This window comes from Heterocephalus glaber, unplaced genomic scaffold, assembly GCF_053883595.1.
Source record: "Heterocephalus glaber isolate CG9 unplaced genomic scaffold, H.glaber_assembly_v1.0 deba00001504, whole genome shotgun sequence".
In the NCBI taxonomy this organism is placed as follows: Eukaryota; Metazoa; Chordata; class Mammalia; order Rodentia; family Bathyergidae; genus Heterocephalus; species Heterocephalus glaber.
In genome coordinates, this window is record NW_028258324.1 from 62,224,407 (window position 1) to 62,238,989 (window position 14,583).

A 14,583-nucleotide genomic window follows, 5' to 3' on the forward strand; every position below is an offset into this window, starting at 1 on the left:
CCAGGTTGTTCCCATCGCCTGTTTAGCACCCCCTCACTTCTGCAGCTGAGGTGCCCTGGCCTCATCCTGTCCTCCCCTGCTCCAGTGAGGAACCATGACGATAGCCTCCTCGTGGCTCCTCTTCAATTAACCTCCTTGGGCCGAGAAGTGTTTTGTTTTGTTTTTTCATTTCTTTTCTCTTTCTAACTCTATCTTCACTCCAACAGGTATCGTGGCTTATTGCCTTGTGTATGTAGAACAATGCACCACTCCTTAAGTACTATCTTTGAAGATAATCAGTGAATACTCCAAGTAATGAAATTATTTAAAACCAGGTAAAATATGGATGCATTAAAATTTTAATAATCTGTATATTACACTGCCCTTTGCTACTTTGGAATTATAATAAGTCGATTGCCCCTCTGCAACATACTCTACCAACCAGCATTCTCTGTTCTAAATGAAAAAGCTCTATTCAAACCCTTGTTCTGTGCTATACTTGTGACTGCTAATGTTGGAGAGTTTTCTGACTGAAAGCAACCATGACCATATTCCTGCAATGCCAGATGCAAGACTAACAGTAGGGAAAAGGCACTTTCAGGACTCCTTTTCCACTACTGTACAGCGTCACGGCTCATCTCCTTCCATGTGACTGGTGAAGCTAAGTCGCTGGGGAAAGAAACCCTTGCTCCTACAGACATTATTTGGTGCATTAACTCCACCACAATTTTCTATCTATAAAAGCAGCATATCATTACAAGGAGCCATATGAATACTTTCGTAGGAAAACCACCAGGAGAACGTAAGACTTGGCTTGGCAGGGCACATATTTACATTAGTAATATATTTTCTTTATTTTAATCAAATTAGGATTGAGAGAAATAGGACTAGGCCAGCTCTAACTAAAAGTACAAGAAAAGACACTCAAAAACATCTCTCAATCACTTATACTCCAGATAAAATTCACTGACATAGCTCACTATTTGGTACCTGCGTGAGGAAGGAGACAGAAAGTTTGTATACATCATCCTGGTGACACCCATCCTCCTGTAACAGTACTACCTTAGCATGCAATTATGAAGCGGGAACTCAAAGTGCTCCCTGCACTGACTGCCAACAACTGCCCTGACAGTAGGTAGGTGTTTCATGAAAAGGATCCGGGAGATTCCCTGTCTAAGGCACAGCTAATAAATGTCAGTTCAGATTTGAGAACAAGTCTTCTGCACTGGAACAAACAGTATGCTGCCAAAATAGTATGAAAAACTGTGAGAGAAATGCAAATAAAGTTAAAATATGATGTACTTAAAAAATAAAAAAAAGACAAGAAAAAGAGAAAGCAGGGAAGAGCTCAGATAACTAGGGGAGAACATGATGAAAAAGGGTGAATGACACATGTATAAAATAGAAAAATCTTGCCTGGTTTCTTTTGGAGAATCTTATAATTGAACTGTGGTGACATTTTCAAATTTGAAAAGTTTGTTTCTATTCAGCATTTGCTTTGTTTTAGATATAAGAAAACATGAAATAACAAATTTAAATACATAGTGAAAGGAAAAATACTTTGTTTCATAAAGTAGAAAGGAGGGAAACTTAAGACAAAGAAGCCTCGAACAGAAGCACTAATTACAATTACTAGCATTTTTCTTTAATACTAATGTTTAACGTGTTCCTGGGGTTCTCAAAGATCTAAATAAATCTTAGTATACAAATCAATCTTAAAGCTAGGAACCTACCAGGATTCAAGAAACACTACGCCAAGCAAAGCAACAAAGTCATCAGGTAGGAGGGATAGGGAAAACCATGGGGCCTGCTGTAGTGTGACAGCCTGACCAGGGGCCCAGTGATCCGTGCAGGGGCAGCCCCAAGCAGGGCACCGGAGCATGAGCAGGATGAAGAGGATGTCTTCACAGAAGCACGGTCTGGCTTCCAGTGAAGAAAGGAAGCACGTGTGAAGGGTAAAGAGGATGAGATGGGGAAGTGCCTGGCACAAAGGGTCAGAGTATTAGCTCTGTGGAGAGGACTCCATGGACAGGAGCAGCCTGGCCTTGGCTGTCAGGCCCAGACAAGATGAGAGGAACTTCAACGCAGGAGTTGATGGTGTGGAGTGATTAAGAGTCTTAGATGGTGACACGAAATTTTTGCAATGGAAGGGAGAGCAACAAACTTGGTTACACAAAAGAGGGTTGAACAAAATAAATAAACTTAATAAGAATAACAGGAACCAGGTCCCTTGCTGTCTGAAAAGGGAGTTACAAATATGGAAAGGGGGAGAAACTAGAACAAATCCTCTAGTACTCGGTTAAAATTGGAGTCTCAGCATCAATTCATGGTTTCACATATGCATATATAACCAGGACACACATAAATGTGTGTAGATAAATCTATACACATACATACTAACACACAAATACAACATTTATTTCCTCTTCCTATTGAGAAGACCCACAACTGCAATATTTCAATCACAATGAGCATGTGTCATTCTCAGATCTTGATTTCTAAATACTATTTTCTAAAAGTAGGTCTCCTGGTGAGGAAATGAACTTGAACATTTTGTTCTATGGAAGGATAATTTTGGGATGGTGGGTGAAACCTGACTGGGGCTAAGGATCAGATATGGTCATGTTACCAGTGTTAACACTGGTTTTAGTAAGTTGCTAGGAACAAATCCTTGTTCTAGGAAATAGACATTAAAGTACTTGGAAGTGACAAGACTTCAGGCCAGCATCTGATGCAAATAGTTGAGAGAAAAAAGTTCCTTGCAGGCTGGAGTCCTTGGAACTTTTCAGCAAGTGTGAGACTAAATAGATGAACACACATGGAAATGGGGGTGGTGAAAGGGAAGAGCATCAGGAGCAACTTACTGAGGTCTTCTGCCAGCTGAACCCGTTTACCAGTAAGCAACTTAACTTTCTTCTCACTGTCTTCAGCAAAATCTTCCAATACTTCTTTAACGTTTTTCTCTAGTCGCCTAACTGTTCAAAAATAAATGAAAAACATGGGGAGCCCATTTTCATGAATGCACAGGATGAGAAAATTAGCCATGTGTGGGACAGTAAGCCCTTATTTTTTATCATCATGTTGGATCTGTTCAATTTCTCAGTTTATCTGGTACCCTAATCAGCATGAAACGGATACACCTTTACAGAGAATGGCCACTCTTAACCCACGACACTTTAACGGGAGCAGATTTCTCAAAACATCAAGTGATGCTCTGGAGCCATTCCTATCAGAGTATCTGTGTAATGAACGTAGACACACAGTATGTTTTATTGGCCATATTTCTTCATTATAATTGCTTTTCAATATTTTAAAAGCAAATTATAATTTTTAGTTTTTCTAAATGTTTTTGTTTGTTTTCTGAGATAAGGTCTCATTATAATCCAGGCTGGCCTTAAACTCTTGACGTCACCTTGTAGCCCAGCTAACGCTGGCCTGGAACTCATGGTCCTCCTGCTTCAGACTCCCAAGTGCGGGGCTTACAGGCATGTTACTATGTCTGGCTATGATAAAGCTATCTTTGAATAAGTATCTGGGCATCTTTTTAAAAAAAATATCAAAATTAAAAAGTAGTCTCTACATGGCTCACCTTCAGTGTTTGTAAGTTGCTGCCTTAAAGTATTTGCAGTGATAGCAAGCATGCGTTGTATTCGCCAAAACAGGACAACGTCATTGCATTCCAGCTGAATTATTACGTAATTAAGATTCCCAGATGTAATTAAAAAAATAAAAACAATGATCATAAATACATGTAACTATCAAAGTCAGTACTTACACCCCTATATTTAATACAAAATATTCAGGTTTATCTAAAACACATATCTTACTATAGATATAGAATCTTTCTGTCAAGATTCATAAAATTCTGCAGGATTTGGGTTGTATTACTCCCACACATACATGGCTTTGTTTGTTTGGTTCTGGGGATCAAACTCAGGACCTTGTCCAAGCGCTATGCTTCTTAGCTACATCCCTGGCACATAGCTTTGTTTTAATTCTAATGGCAAAGCAAATGAACTTGGAAAGTACACAGAAATTCATAGCATATAGGATTGAGGGCATGTATATATACCCTCAATTTGTATTTAGTTTTAGTTAACCATGTTTATCTTAAAGGTGTTCTTAGTTAACCTGTTTTATTCTTGTGTGCACTCACACTATTTTCAAAACTCAGCTTTACAGGAATATAAATTGACCTTTTAAAAAACCTTATTTGAGAGAAATCTTCTCAACAACTAAAATTATGTAAGAAACGGGTCACTTTTACATAGGTGCATTTCAATACAAATTTACTTTAAGCTGCCTAAATCAACAGAAAAGCATTTTAGATGCTTCAAGTAAGTAAGAAGAATATTGACCAAGAGTGCTTTTCCAAAAGGGTATGTCTTTACAAGCATTTTCACCTGTGGGGAAATGCTCCAAGTATGCCAGCCTGCTGCCACCTAGAGGCTACTTTGTAAAGTGTGATGTTAAACAACAGAAAAGTCCAAGTTTATATTATTTCTTTTAAAGAATCATTTAAAACAAGATTGCAGTAACATGAAGAATTATGATACATGAAAAATGAACAATAAAAATTATTTTGCTATATGATTTCCATTATGCAAATAAGTGGTTATGTTACATATCCCCTCCCTATGGTACAGGAAAGTTGAAAAAAATACATAAAGGTGACAAATACAATTACTTCTAAGTCAGGGGAGTATATGTGACATTTCCTTTGACATATTCTTTTACATTCTTTTAGGACGAGGTTGACAGGTGTGAAGATGCCAGAACTACCGAAGTGGCAAGTATCTTCAAAAACAGATCATTCTTTATAAATTATATATACTTTTTCCAAGATGATCAAAGGACTTAAATTAATATATACAGTTAAAGTACACTTTTATACATCTTTAAACAACTGTTGTTAAAAAATTTCCCTTATTTTTGGGACATCCTTACCTCAGAGTCTACAAAATGTCTTTGGTAGTAATAAAAGCCTCTTCGACAAAGGTTACAATGGTTGAGAGCTGTTTTTAGGAAATGTCTTCTGTAAACTTGATGCCAAGTGTCCTTAATCTAAATGAGAAAACAAAACAAAAGCCAGACTTACTGTACACTCTTCATATAGATCAGTCACACTCAGAAGTTGTATACAAAGTTTATTATAAAGAGCTGGGTGTGGTGGTGCTTGCCTATAATCCTAGCACTTGGGAAGCTGAGACAGGAGTATCACTGTGAGTTTAAGGCCAGCCTGCCTGAACTACAGAGCAAGACTGTGTCTCAAAAAAAAAAAAAAGGAACCAAAACTTATTATAAAAAAAGTTAACTGAAAGCAACAGCAATGTTGTTATTCGTCCAGTCCCTTTTATCTACTTACATCATTTTTCAAGACAAAAATTAGATTTACTAGTTTATGTCCTTTAACATTTGCAATGTTTTAAACAAGCACTGCTACAGTCAACCATTTTGGAGAGTAGATGGGGTGGGGATTACCTTTGCCTAGTTAGAGGTGGGAAAACTAAGGCAAAAGATGTTGCAAGCTTTATCTAAGAAGTAAGGACCAGGGCATGGTCTCAGACCATGTCCACCAACCCAACTACATTTCTTGTTTGTTTATTGAATTTAATTAGTTGTATCAAGATGATCCCTACCACTTTACTGCTAGGTAGTCTGTCGGAAAATTCAATGCTCTTTCATACAACTACTGTCTTTTTTTGAGAACAGAAATAGTAGTTAAGGAGGAGTTAGAACAAATATCATTAATTCCATCTGAGAACAAAAGAAGCTAGAGAGATATCAAGTACTCAAAATGGAGCTGAAGTTTCAGATTTTGGAGCATTCTGATTTCACATTTTCAAATAAGGGATGCTCAAGTGTGTAACTTTTTTGTTAATGGGAGTTAGGACTAATGTGGACATATTGATACATATCTAACTAAAAATCTCATGGATGTAGGCAGCAGCTTTGACTTTTACCAGTTTTCTCTTCATGTTCTGATCTCTGGTGGAATTTAAAGTAAGTAACTCATGCATCAAGCACAGAAACATAAATAGCAGATAACCTTTAAAAAATGACGGTGGCTCTGAAATCTTTTATGATTGCTATCCCCACTATATTTATTTGAGTTTCACTTAGTAATAAAATGAACTTTTGAATTCCTTACATTCTAACTACCAAGCAGTAGGAAACAAAAGCTCAGAAAGTTTTTTAAAAAGATTTTGTCACAAATAAGCATTATGAAGCAAAAAACAGCCTACAGAGCCGGGCATGGGGGCACATGCCTGTACTCTCAGCACTGGAAAGGCTGAGCAGGAGGACTGCCAAATCCCGGGCCAGTGTAGGCTACACAGCAAGTTCAAGGTTGGCCTGGACTACATAATAAGACCCCGTCTTAAAAAAAAAAAGTCTAAAGAGACTGTCTTCATCTTTATACTTACCATAAAAGAGGAAAATAAGGTAAAGCCAAAATCAATAAAACATTCACACTTTCCCTTTTCTAGTGGGTGACATTTGTCTGTAAAACACATACACACGCACACAGATACATACACATCTGTATATAAGTAAGCCATATTTCAACAGGAATTCTGTTTCACAGTCTGAAACAGTACAAAGTAGTGCAGAGGTCTGGGTGGGATTCATTCCTTTTCACAAGAGCAGCTGAACTTGCCCAGGTGTCAATGTCTAAATTTCTCCATTTACAAGTTAACCTTTAACAAGCAATACTGAAAATGAAATTTCTTTTCTTTTTTTTTCCCCTGGTACTGGGGATCGCACTCAGGACCTTGCGCTTGCCAGGCAGGTGCAGTGCTACTGAGCCACATCCCCGGTCCCGTGAAAATAAAATTTCTAACCTTCACACAATCAAAATGACTAAGTTTTTGTATCAGCAAATGTGCACACGGTCAAAGGAAAATCAAGCCCCGAGCTACCTGAGTAACACACAGAAGTAATATTGTGCTGTGAGAAACAGTGCTTAGGGAAGCAGACTCATGTTTTCCAGTCATGTTTATTACCAAGCTTGGGTCGACTTCAACTCCCCGGGATTCAAGGTTCTTCCGGACTGTGGTTATCTCATCACTTGCAAGATACGCTGGGTGCTCCTCATTACATTTCAACATCTTCTCCAGTTCATTCTTGGTTTCATTGTGAACACACTTTAAAATGTTAAAGAGAGAGAGGACTGTTTACATGGGCCATAATTTGGCATTTGTAAAAACAGACTCTGGATTTTAATAAATATGTTACTGTTGCTTAATAGTGAACAAGCTTCATCCCAACAAATAAGTGAAACCCAGCACCCCAACTTAGGAATATGGGGAAGTGGCCTCTGAATGCAGAGCAACTTGCTTCATGAAAGGGGAAAACACACAAAAAAAGGGGAATTAGCCCTATTTGGTGTGTTTTACTTTTGCTACAATGTTTTACTGTTGAAATTATGGCACCAGGTATCTTATTATACGCTTGCTTTCTTGATCTTAGGGTTTAATTTGGGTCTAGGAAAAAGTACCCTGAATACATGGGAAAAGACAATGTTCTATAAATGCCTATAAGGACTTTGCACCTGTTGATATGTTTCTTTTCTGGTTAAATAAACATACATGCATAGTGGAGGCTTTAAAAAAGACTATTCATTAAAAAGTCATACTTCAGACCTGTGAGGTAGCTATCATTCTTAAATTCACTTTCAGCCTCTGTTCATAAATCTCATCAAAGGAGGAAAACCCACTCACAATAACTATAGGTTTGAAAACAAGACTCTTATACTGTGTCAAATTAAATTTATGTTGTCATTTTTCAATCCTTCATTCAAAATTGTACAATAAAAGAAGTTAGCTTCCAATTCACTTACTACTGTAAAGAAGTTACAACAGTACTGTCCCAGACAGTACTGCACCTACTGAATCTGAGTACTTAAACAAGAATAAGAAACTAGGTTGTAAACGGAACTATGACTTAATACTCTGAAACACGACACTTTAGAAGAAATACTTCATAAACCATTGTTTGCTTACACACTTCTACTTAGTCTGAGGTAGGAAGCAAATCTCGCCTTGCCTGTGCTTTTGCTGCTCGCTGTCCACCATCACCTCTCCTGTCACCTGGCACATAGCCTCTTTCCCATCTATCCTGACCATTTTCCCAGGTCAGGTAAGTCCAGAATGTATCAAAGGGTGGGATTTTTCTAGAAGACTAAAGAAAAAGTAACACGAAATAGTGTTCAGAACTTAGATTTCTTGTCCTTAACACAGGAAAATCTTAAATTTCTTTTCCTGCTAAATCTGGCCACTCAGAAGGCAGAAGGACTTGTTACACAGCTAGCTTGTTGCACCATGAGGTGGGGATATTCTCAGTCTTTTCTAGAACCCATTTCTCACTGTAACCTCCAGGTAAGAAGTCTAGAACAGTGGTTTACAGGGGCTGGCAGGATGGGAAGCAACGTCAGAGAAGGAGACTGACTCAGTGAGTCCAATAGGATGCTAACTTTTAAAGGAAACACAGGATACATATAAGCTTCCCTGGGCGATTCTGATGTACTCTCCCTTCTACAGCCCAAACATGGCCTCTGCTCTAGTCAGCCTGGGTCTCACCCATGCTTTCCTGAAACTCTAGGGGAGAAGGTTCTTCTCTGAAGGGGCTCACAGATCCTCTGCACTGACCTTAAACTCCTTTGCTTCTCTTGAAGCGAATCTTCTATGTTCAATTTCTGGAGAAAAATAACCCATAACCAGGAATCCTTCCTCTCCGAAGGTGTTTGGCCAAAGCATTTTTACCACTAGTTGTCAGGCAAGTTCTGTTCTTGCTGACTGTTCCTAAGGTTTTAGACCCAATTTCAATGAGCCCTGAAGGCCAGATGCCATTTTTCTCTTGAGTTTATCTGCCTTACACCAGCCCTTTCTAATTAATGCTTCTTCCTGTCAGAAGCCAGAAACCTCTGATGGAGCCCCTAGAAATTCTTCTCCGCTGGACTTCCTCCTCTCAGCCCAGCTGTAGTGTGGAGATAACTGATGCACCCCGAACAGGCATGATCCAGTCCCTACTGCTGCCCTCTTCTCCCACTTCCCTGCAGGTTCTTAAGGACTCATTTTCCACAAAAATTATAGCAGGGTGGAGAAAAGAGGAGGAAAGAGAAGAAAAAGAGGGTTTCTTGACTATTTTGAAGCAAGTTGAGACATCTGATAGTTTATGAAACAAAAAATGTGGGTAATTAGAAAATAATAGAAGATTGATCACATAATTAAATTAATAATTTAATTAATATTTAAAATAAAAACAGTGTCTGGGGATTTAGCTCAGTGGTACCACTGCCTGCCTTGCAAGCGCAAGGTCCCGAGTTTGATCCTCAGTACCAAAAAAAAAAAAAAGTTAAAAAAAGATTTCCTTTGGTAATTTTTTCATTCTCTTTACCTCTTCTAATTTTTCCATTTTTTGGTTTCCTTTTCTCGAAGTGGATGGATTCAAGGAACAAAGGAAAAAAACAGGCTGGATGTCAACTCTGTTTACTCACTACTTCCTTCACCTGCAGATTCTATATTCTATTTACTCTCTCACTTGAGGAATGGATGTGAGACTGACACAGCAGCACAGGACTGAATGCTAGACAGGAAAAGAAGCCACCAAAAAGAAGGCATAAAAAGGGATGGAGCTGGGGACAGAGACTCTAAGGACTTCTACATTTGCCTGCAATTTACTAGTTTTTAAAGCTATTTATTTTTCAGCTTTATCATTTTGTAGAAGTGCTCATTAAATATCTATTAAAGGAATGAATCCTGCAATTCTACCTCCCATCCGAATTTTCATACATATTTTCCAAACACAGCAACAAAAAATACAAAAGAACAAAATAATTTTTTTTTTGTTTGGTACCGAGGATCGAACTCGGATCCTTACATTTGCGCAGCAGGCAGTGAAACCAAAAACAAAATAATTTAAGTAGTCCTCCAACAGAAAATTCCAGAGACTAAAAGAAACATCATTATATCCCTTTCCCTCTTAATCACACTCACTGTACATCCTCTGAAATCCCTGTTCAGAGAATTTTTCTGTTTAAATAACTTTCGATATTTTAAATCTTAAATAGGGAATTGAAATGAACAAAGTAACTGACCATAAAAGGGCATGTTTCATCTCTCTTAATAACACAGGTACTTCACTTTCTAAAACACTTTCTGAGGTATGTGAAATTCTTGGGATTTGCCTAGAGCCATCCTAGGCTGTGCTTCAGGCCTGCCCTAGAGTGAGCCGAACTGCATCATTATGAAGCCGGAGACGCGCTTTCACCTCTTCTTGGGTCCTGTTCTTCCAGTGAAGCCACCTCTTCTTCCAGTCCGGACCTATCATGTTTTCAATTGCATTTTCAGCTAGCAAAACATTTTAAACAATTAATTAGAATTTTACCATTTACCAAGGACATATAACTATACAATGGTCTCAGAACTAAGAATGGTCTTAGCTTCTTTACTACTTCTAAGTGCGATATCAGTATGACATCAGTTGAATAAAGACATCAATTATATGGTACATGTATAAGAAAACTATAAACAGCATGCATTTAAAAGCTATGAAAAGTACAACTGCGTAGAGTCCTCCTGTAAGTACAGTAGCAAACACAAATATTCTGAAATAGAACATTTTAGAACAGAGCGCATGCATGCAAGTGTCACGTGCCCATTTATTTAACCGTTTAAGTAATTACAAGGCAAACGACGGAAAAATCCCACAAATAATATTCAACTTTTAATGACGAAGACCTTTAGGTGTCAGCTATCATTTCACAAATGTTCTCTACAGCTGGAAGAGTGTGTCACTGCTGCAAACACTCAGAGCCTGACAGCCTGACAGCCCATGCCCCTGCTTACTGTCTTTGAGCCGAGCCTGCAGAGCCTCTTCCATGAAGTAAATGGCTGCGTCCCACTGCTGCTTATCGGAGATGGACCGGTCTTCCAGCGCATTGTGCTGAATAACCCTCTGCAACGGCAAGCACAGAAGAGCCTCGTGTGCTTTCTGTCCCCTCAGAAATTTTATTCAAACAGACAGCTTAGTAAATATCCAAGACAACAAACTATGTCCCTCCCACAAAAATGCAGGAGTGCTTTTCCTTCCTTCCTTCCTTCCTTTCTTTTTCTTTCTTTCTTTTTTTTTTTTTTTTTTTGTTTTTTGGGTATTTTGAGGTAGGGTCTTGCTGGCCTCAAACTCAGGGCGATTCTCCTGCCTCAGCCTTCCGGGTGCTGGGATCACAGGTGTGTGCCACCACACCTGGCCAGGAGTGCCTTTTTTATGCCTGCTTCCTTGTCAGATTTTTATCTGAAAAATAAACAGTGCAGATTCTCTCTTGGCTCAAATTAAACAAGTTCACTAGGAGAGAAAGACACAGACAGAGAGAAAGGTGTACTGTCCATCTAACTACACACAATGCCATACCCAGAAGCCTAAGATTCAAGGTTAAAAATTCAGATAGTCCTCATCTCTCCTATTTACCATATGAACTATGCAGTAATATTTTCTAAGTAAAAGAGGAGAAAACATTATCATTTTCTCATTGTTAATGGCAATAAAAATATTTTACATAGTAAATTCTTGAAAAGTCTAGACATAAATGGTAGCTTTTTGTTACAACTAAAACCTGGTTTCCAAATTTCATAACTTTCTTTTTCCTTTTTGATATAGAGATTAAGGGTCTTGCTAAATTGCAGACTTGCCTGAAACTTGCAATCCTCCTGCCTCAGATTCCAGAGCAGCTGGAATTACAGGTGTGTGCTACCAGTCCAGGCTTTAATTTTCTAATTTTTGAGTGAATGAGTGAAAATGACACTATTCTCTCAGAAAGCCAGCCTCTAAGACACTTACCACAAATAAATACGGGTTTCAAACATCAAAACAAACATTTCTTTAAAACAAAATTATTAGCCAGGCATGCTCATGCATGCCTCTAAACCCAGCATTCAGGGTGGCTGAGGCAGGAGAATCAAAAATTTGAGCCCACCCTGAGTAACTTTGTGAGAATCTATCTTAGAAAGTAAACTAACAAGGGGGTGGGTGGTGTGGAGATGTAGCTCAGTGTGAAGGTCCTGGATTCAATTCCTAGCACCACAAAAATCCCAAAACAAACAAAAAAACCTACTGGCTCATGGTGAGCTATGTACTTTTCAAGAAAACTGCTCAATCTTTCATCTGACAGTGTCTTGTGACTCCGAGAAGAGCAGGTGACTAATTGAATTACAGTAGTGGTTTACCAGGTGTCAGAGGTCAGGAGTGAGGCTTTCCATCAGACAGAGCAGGCCTTGAGTCCCTGCTCTGCAATGACAACACTAGGGCCTCTTAAGAATGAAGTTGAATGATGTTTGTGAAATGCGTAGCAGAGTTCTCTGCAGGCAGCATTTATCACCCACTGGTCAGTGGTAGTTTTTCTCTCAAATGGCAGCCAAGAAGGAAACAGTAGAGGGTGGTTTTTAGAAGGGCAAATGTTAAAGGTCTGAGTACAGATCATAAATCTGTTTCTATACTTTTACAGAGTCATATAAAAATAGCCTCCTATGGAAGAACATCAGTTTGAACAATCATTTTGAAAATGACACTGATATCTTAAATGACATACCAAGCTGTCCTCTGCAAAGTCATTCCACTTGTGGCGCTTAATACTTTCCTCTTTAACAGCTTCTTTAAGTTTATCAAATATGTCATCATGTTCTTTTCCTTTCGGTTCTGTCATGAAGTGGGAAAATTCTTCTTGTAGGGTCTCCCAAGCAACCTAGAATTATTTAAAAAGAAAAAGCTGTATTTATACAACTTATTTTTATTTAATATATAGCATGAAAAATAACACATGAATTGAAGCCATAAGATGTGGTAAATCAGCTTACCAGAAAAAAACATATGAAAGTACATTAATAAAAAAGTAGCAAAGGTAAGCTGTGGTCTAGAGATTTCACACTGGCATCGGGTGGAACAGATTTAAATTTGGTCTCCTGATATGCTGTTAGACAAGCACAGTGGTTTACATTTTTAAAAAGTTGTCAACTTAAAAACTGAGAGACGGGCCGGGGATTTAGCTCAACGGTTGTGCCGCCTGTCTTGCAAGCGCAAGGACCAGAGTTCGATCCCTGGTACCAAAAAAAAAAAAACAAAACCCTGAGAGATTGTGCATAGGTATATGGATTTCCAGCGTATTCTGAGCACCATGGGAATGGTGTGCCCGTATTCCCATGTGATGCGACCTGGGGAAGCCAGGCAGGCCGCCTGCATTCGGGGTGCATCCCAAGTCTGGCTCCGCACTCAGTTTGCTCATTTACTTCAACCTTCAAGATTTCTGAGTCTGCCTGCTTCTTCCACACCATAAAATGGTTTAACAGTTCTTAGTTATAAAGTCAGTTGTCTTCACAGCTTCGCCTTTAAGCAAAGATAAACTTTCAAACATAGCTAAGTACTACTCAGAACTAACTTGTAATTATCTGAAGAGTGAAAGGGAAAGCACAGCGTCAAAACTAAGCTTACTTATTTATGATTCAGTGGCTTTCAAACACTGGACTTTAATATTAACTCCACCTTCATTTTAAACACAAAGAAATTATGGTATAAAAACAGGTGATTGTCCAAAAACACACAGTGAGTGACAGGGTGAGTATTCCAGTCCACACCTCCTGACCCCCACCTGGTAATATCCTTCCACTGCACCTATAGCTGAGGGCACAAAGAGCCATGGCACAGAATCAGTGCACTTTTTATGACCACTTCCACCACCTGAACCTTATGCTATGAAAACATCTGCTCACAGGACAGGGTCCAGAGGACTGGGGGAGCAGTGAGGAGAGCCGGTGCACTCTAGAAGCAGCTCTCCGATTCTTCTCAGGCCAGATATGCCAAGAACTGACCAAGGCTCAGCAGTGTGCACCTTAGGCAGAGAGGCTGCAATTGTTCTTAGAAGGAGCAGTTGGAGGTAATCGGGAGCAGAGTGAACACGTCAGGACTGGAGCAGGACCAGAGAGGAGTGAGGTCGCACCTGAGTGGTCAGAAACTGAGGCCTCCAACATGGACCCCAATGCTGTGAGCAGCCTCACACAGAGCACGGGACAACTGACCCTTTAGCTAGAACAGCCATTCTACATAATGTGCAGGGCAGACCAATCTAGATAACCAGGTATTACCATAACCATTTAATCCATATAAAAACCTTGCGAGGCAGGCACTATAACTCTTTTTTTGATGAGGAAATAAAGATTAAAGCAAACAGCCCAAAGATCACACAGCTACTAAGTAGGACGGCCAAGAGGCATGGGTAACAAACATGGGTTCTTTAAGGTACTTTTTCATATTTCCTAGTTTAATGTGGCAGGATCCTAACTAAGAAAATGATTATGTCAGTATAACCAGTCCCTGTGGAATACTAATAAATGAAATGACTGATACATTAAATATTTCCCTTATAAAATTTCAATCCATGGAAGTTCAAAATATTTCACATTGAAGCACATTTTGCTAGCTTTCTTAAATATTATCTTTAGAAGAAGAACCAAAGCCCTCAAATACCATCCCCATCAGTAAATTTTCCAGCAGCAGTAACTGGTAGCAGCATTAAGGTTAGTCCCAACACAGAGATTCGGGTCAAAGCATAATTGGAAT

At 39.0% G+C, this 14,583-nt stretch overlaps 1 protein-coding gene across 14 annotated transcripts in view; it reads right to left on the minus strand.

Annotated features, from left to right (window-relative positions):
* Positions 1-14,583, minus strand: part of Opa1 (OPA1 mitochondrial dynamin like GTPase) — an 80,952-nt gene that overhangs the window by 18,811 nt on the left and 47,558 nt on the right. For all 14 annotated transcript variants that reach the window (XM_087186689.1, XM_087186686.1, XM_087186684.1 and 11 more), the window contains 7 exons: positions 12,563-12,715; positions 10,827-10,935; positions 10,249-10,328; positions 6,984-7,124; positions 4,927-5,043; positions 3,569-3,662; positions 2,844-2,954 (listed from right to left, as the gene is read on the minus strand). In XM_087186689.1, coding sequence (XP_087042815.1) covers positions 2,844-2,954; positions 3,569-3,662; positions 4,927-5,043; positions 6,984-7,124; positions 10,249-10,328; positions 10,827-10,935; positions 12,563-12,715 — 805 coding nt within the window. The remainder of the gene's footprint in view (positions 1-2,843; positions 2,955-3,568; positions 3,663-4,926; positions 5,044-6,983; positions 7,125-10,248; positions 10,329-10,826; positions 10,936-12,562; positions 12,716-14,583) is intronic.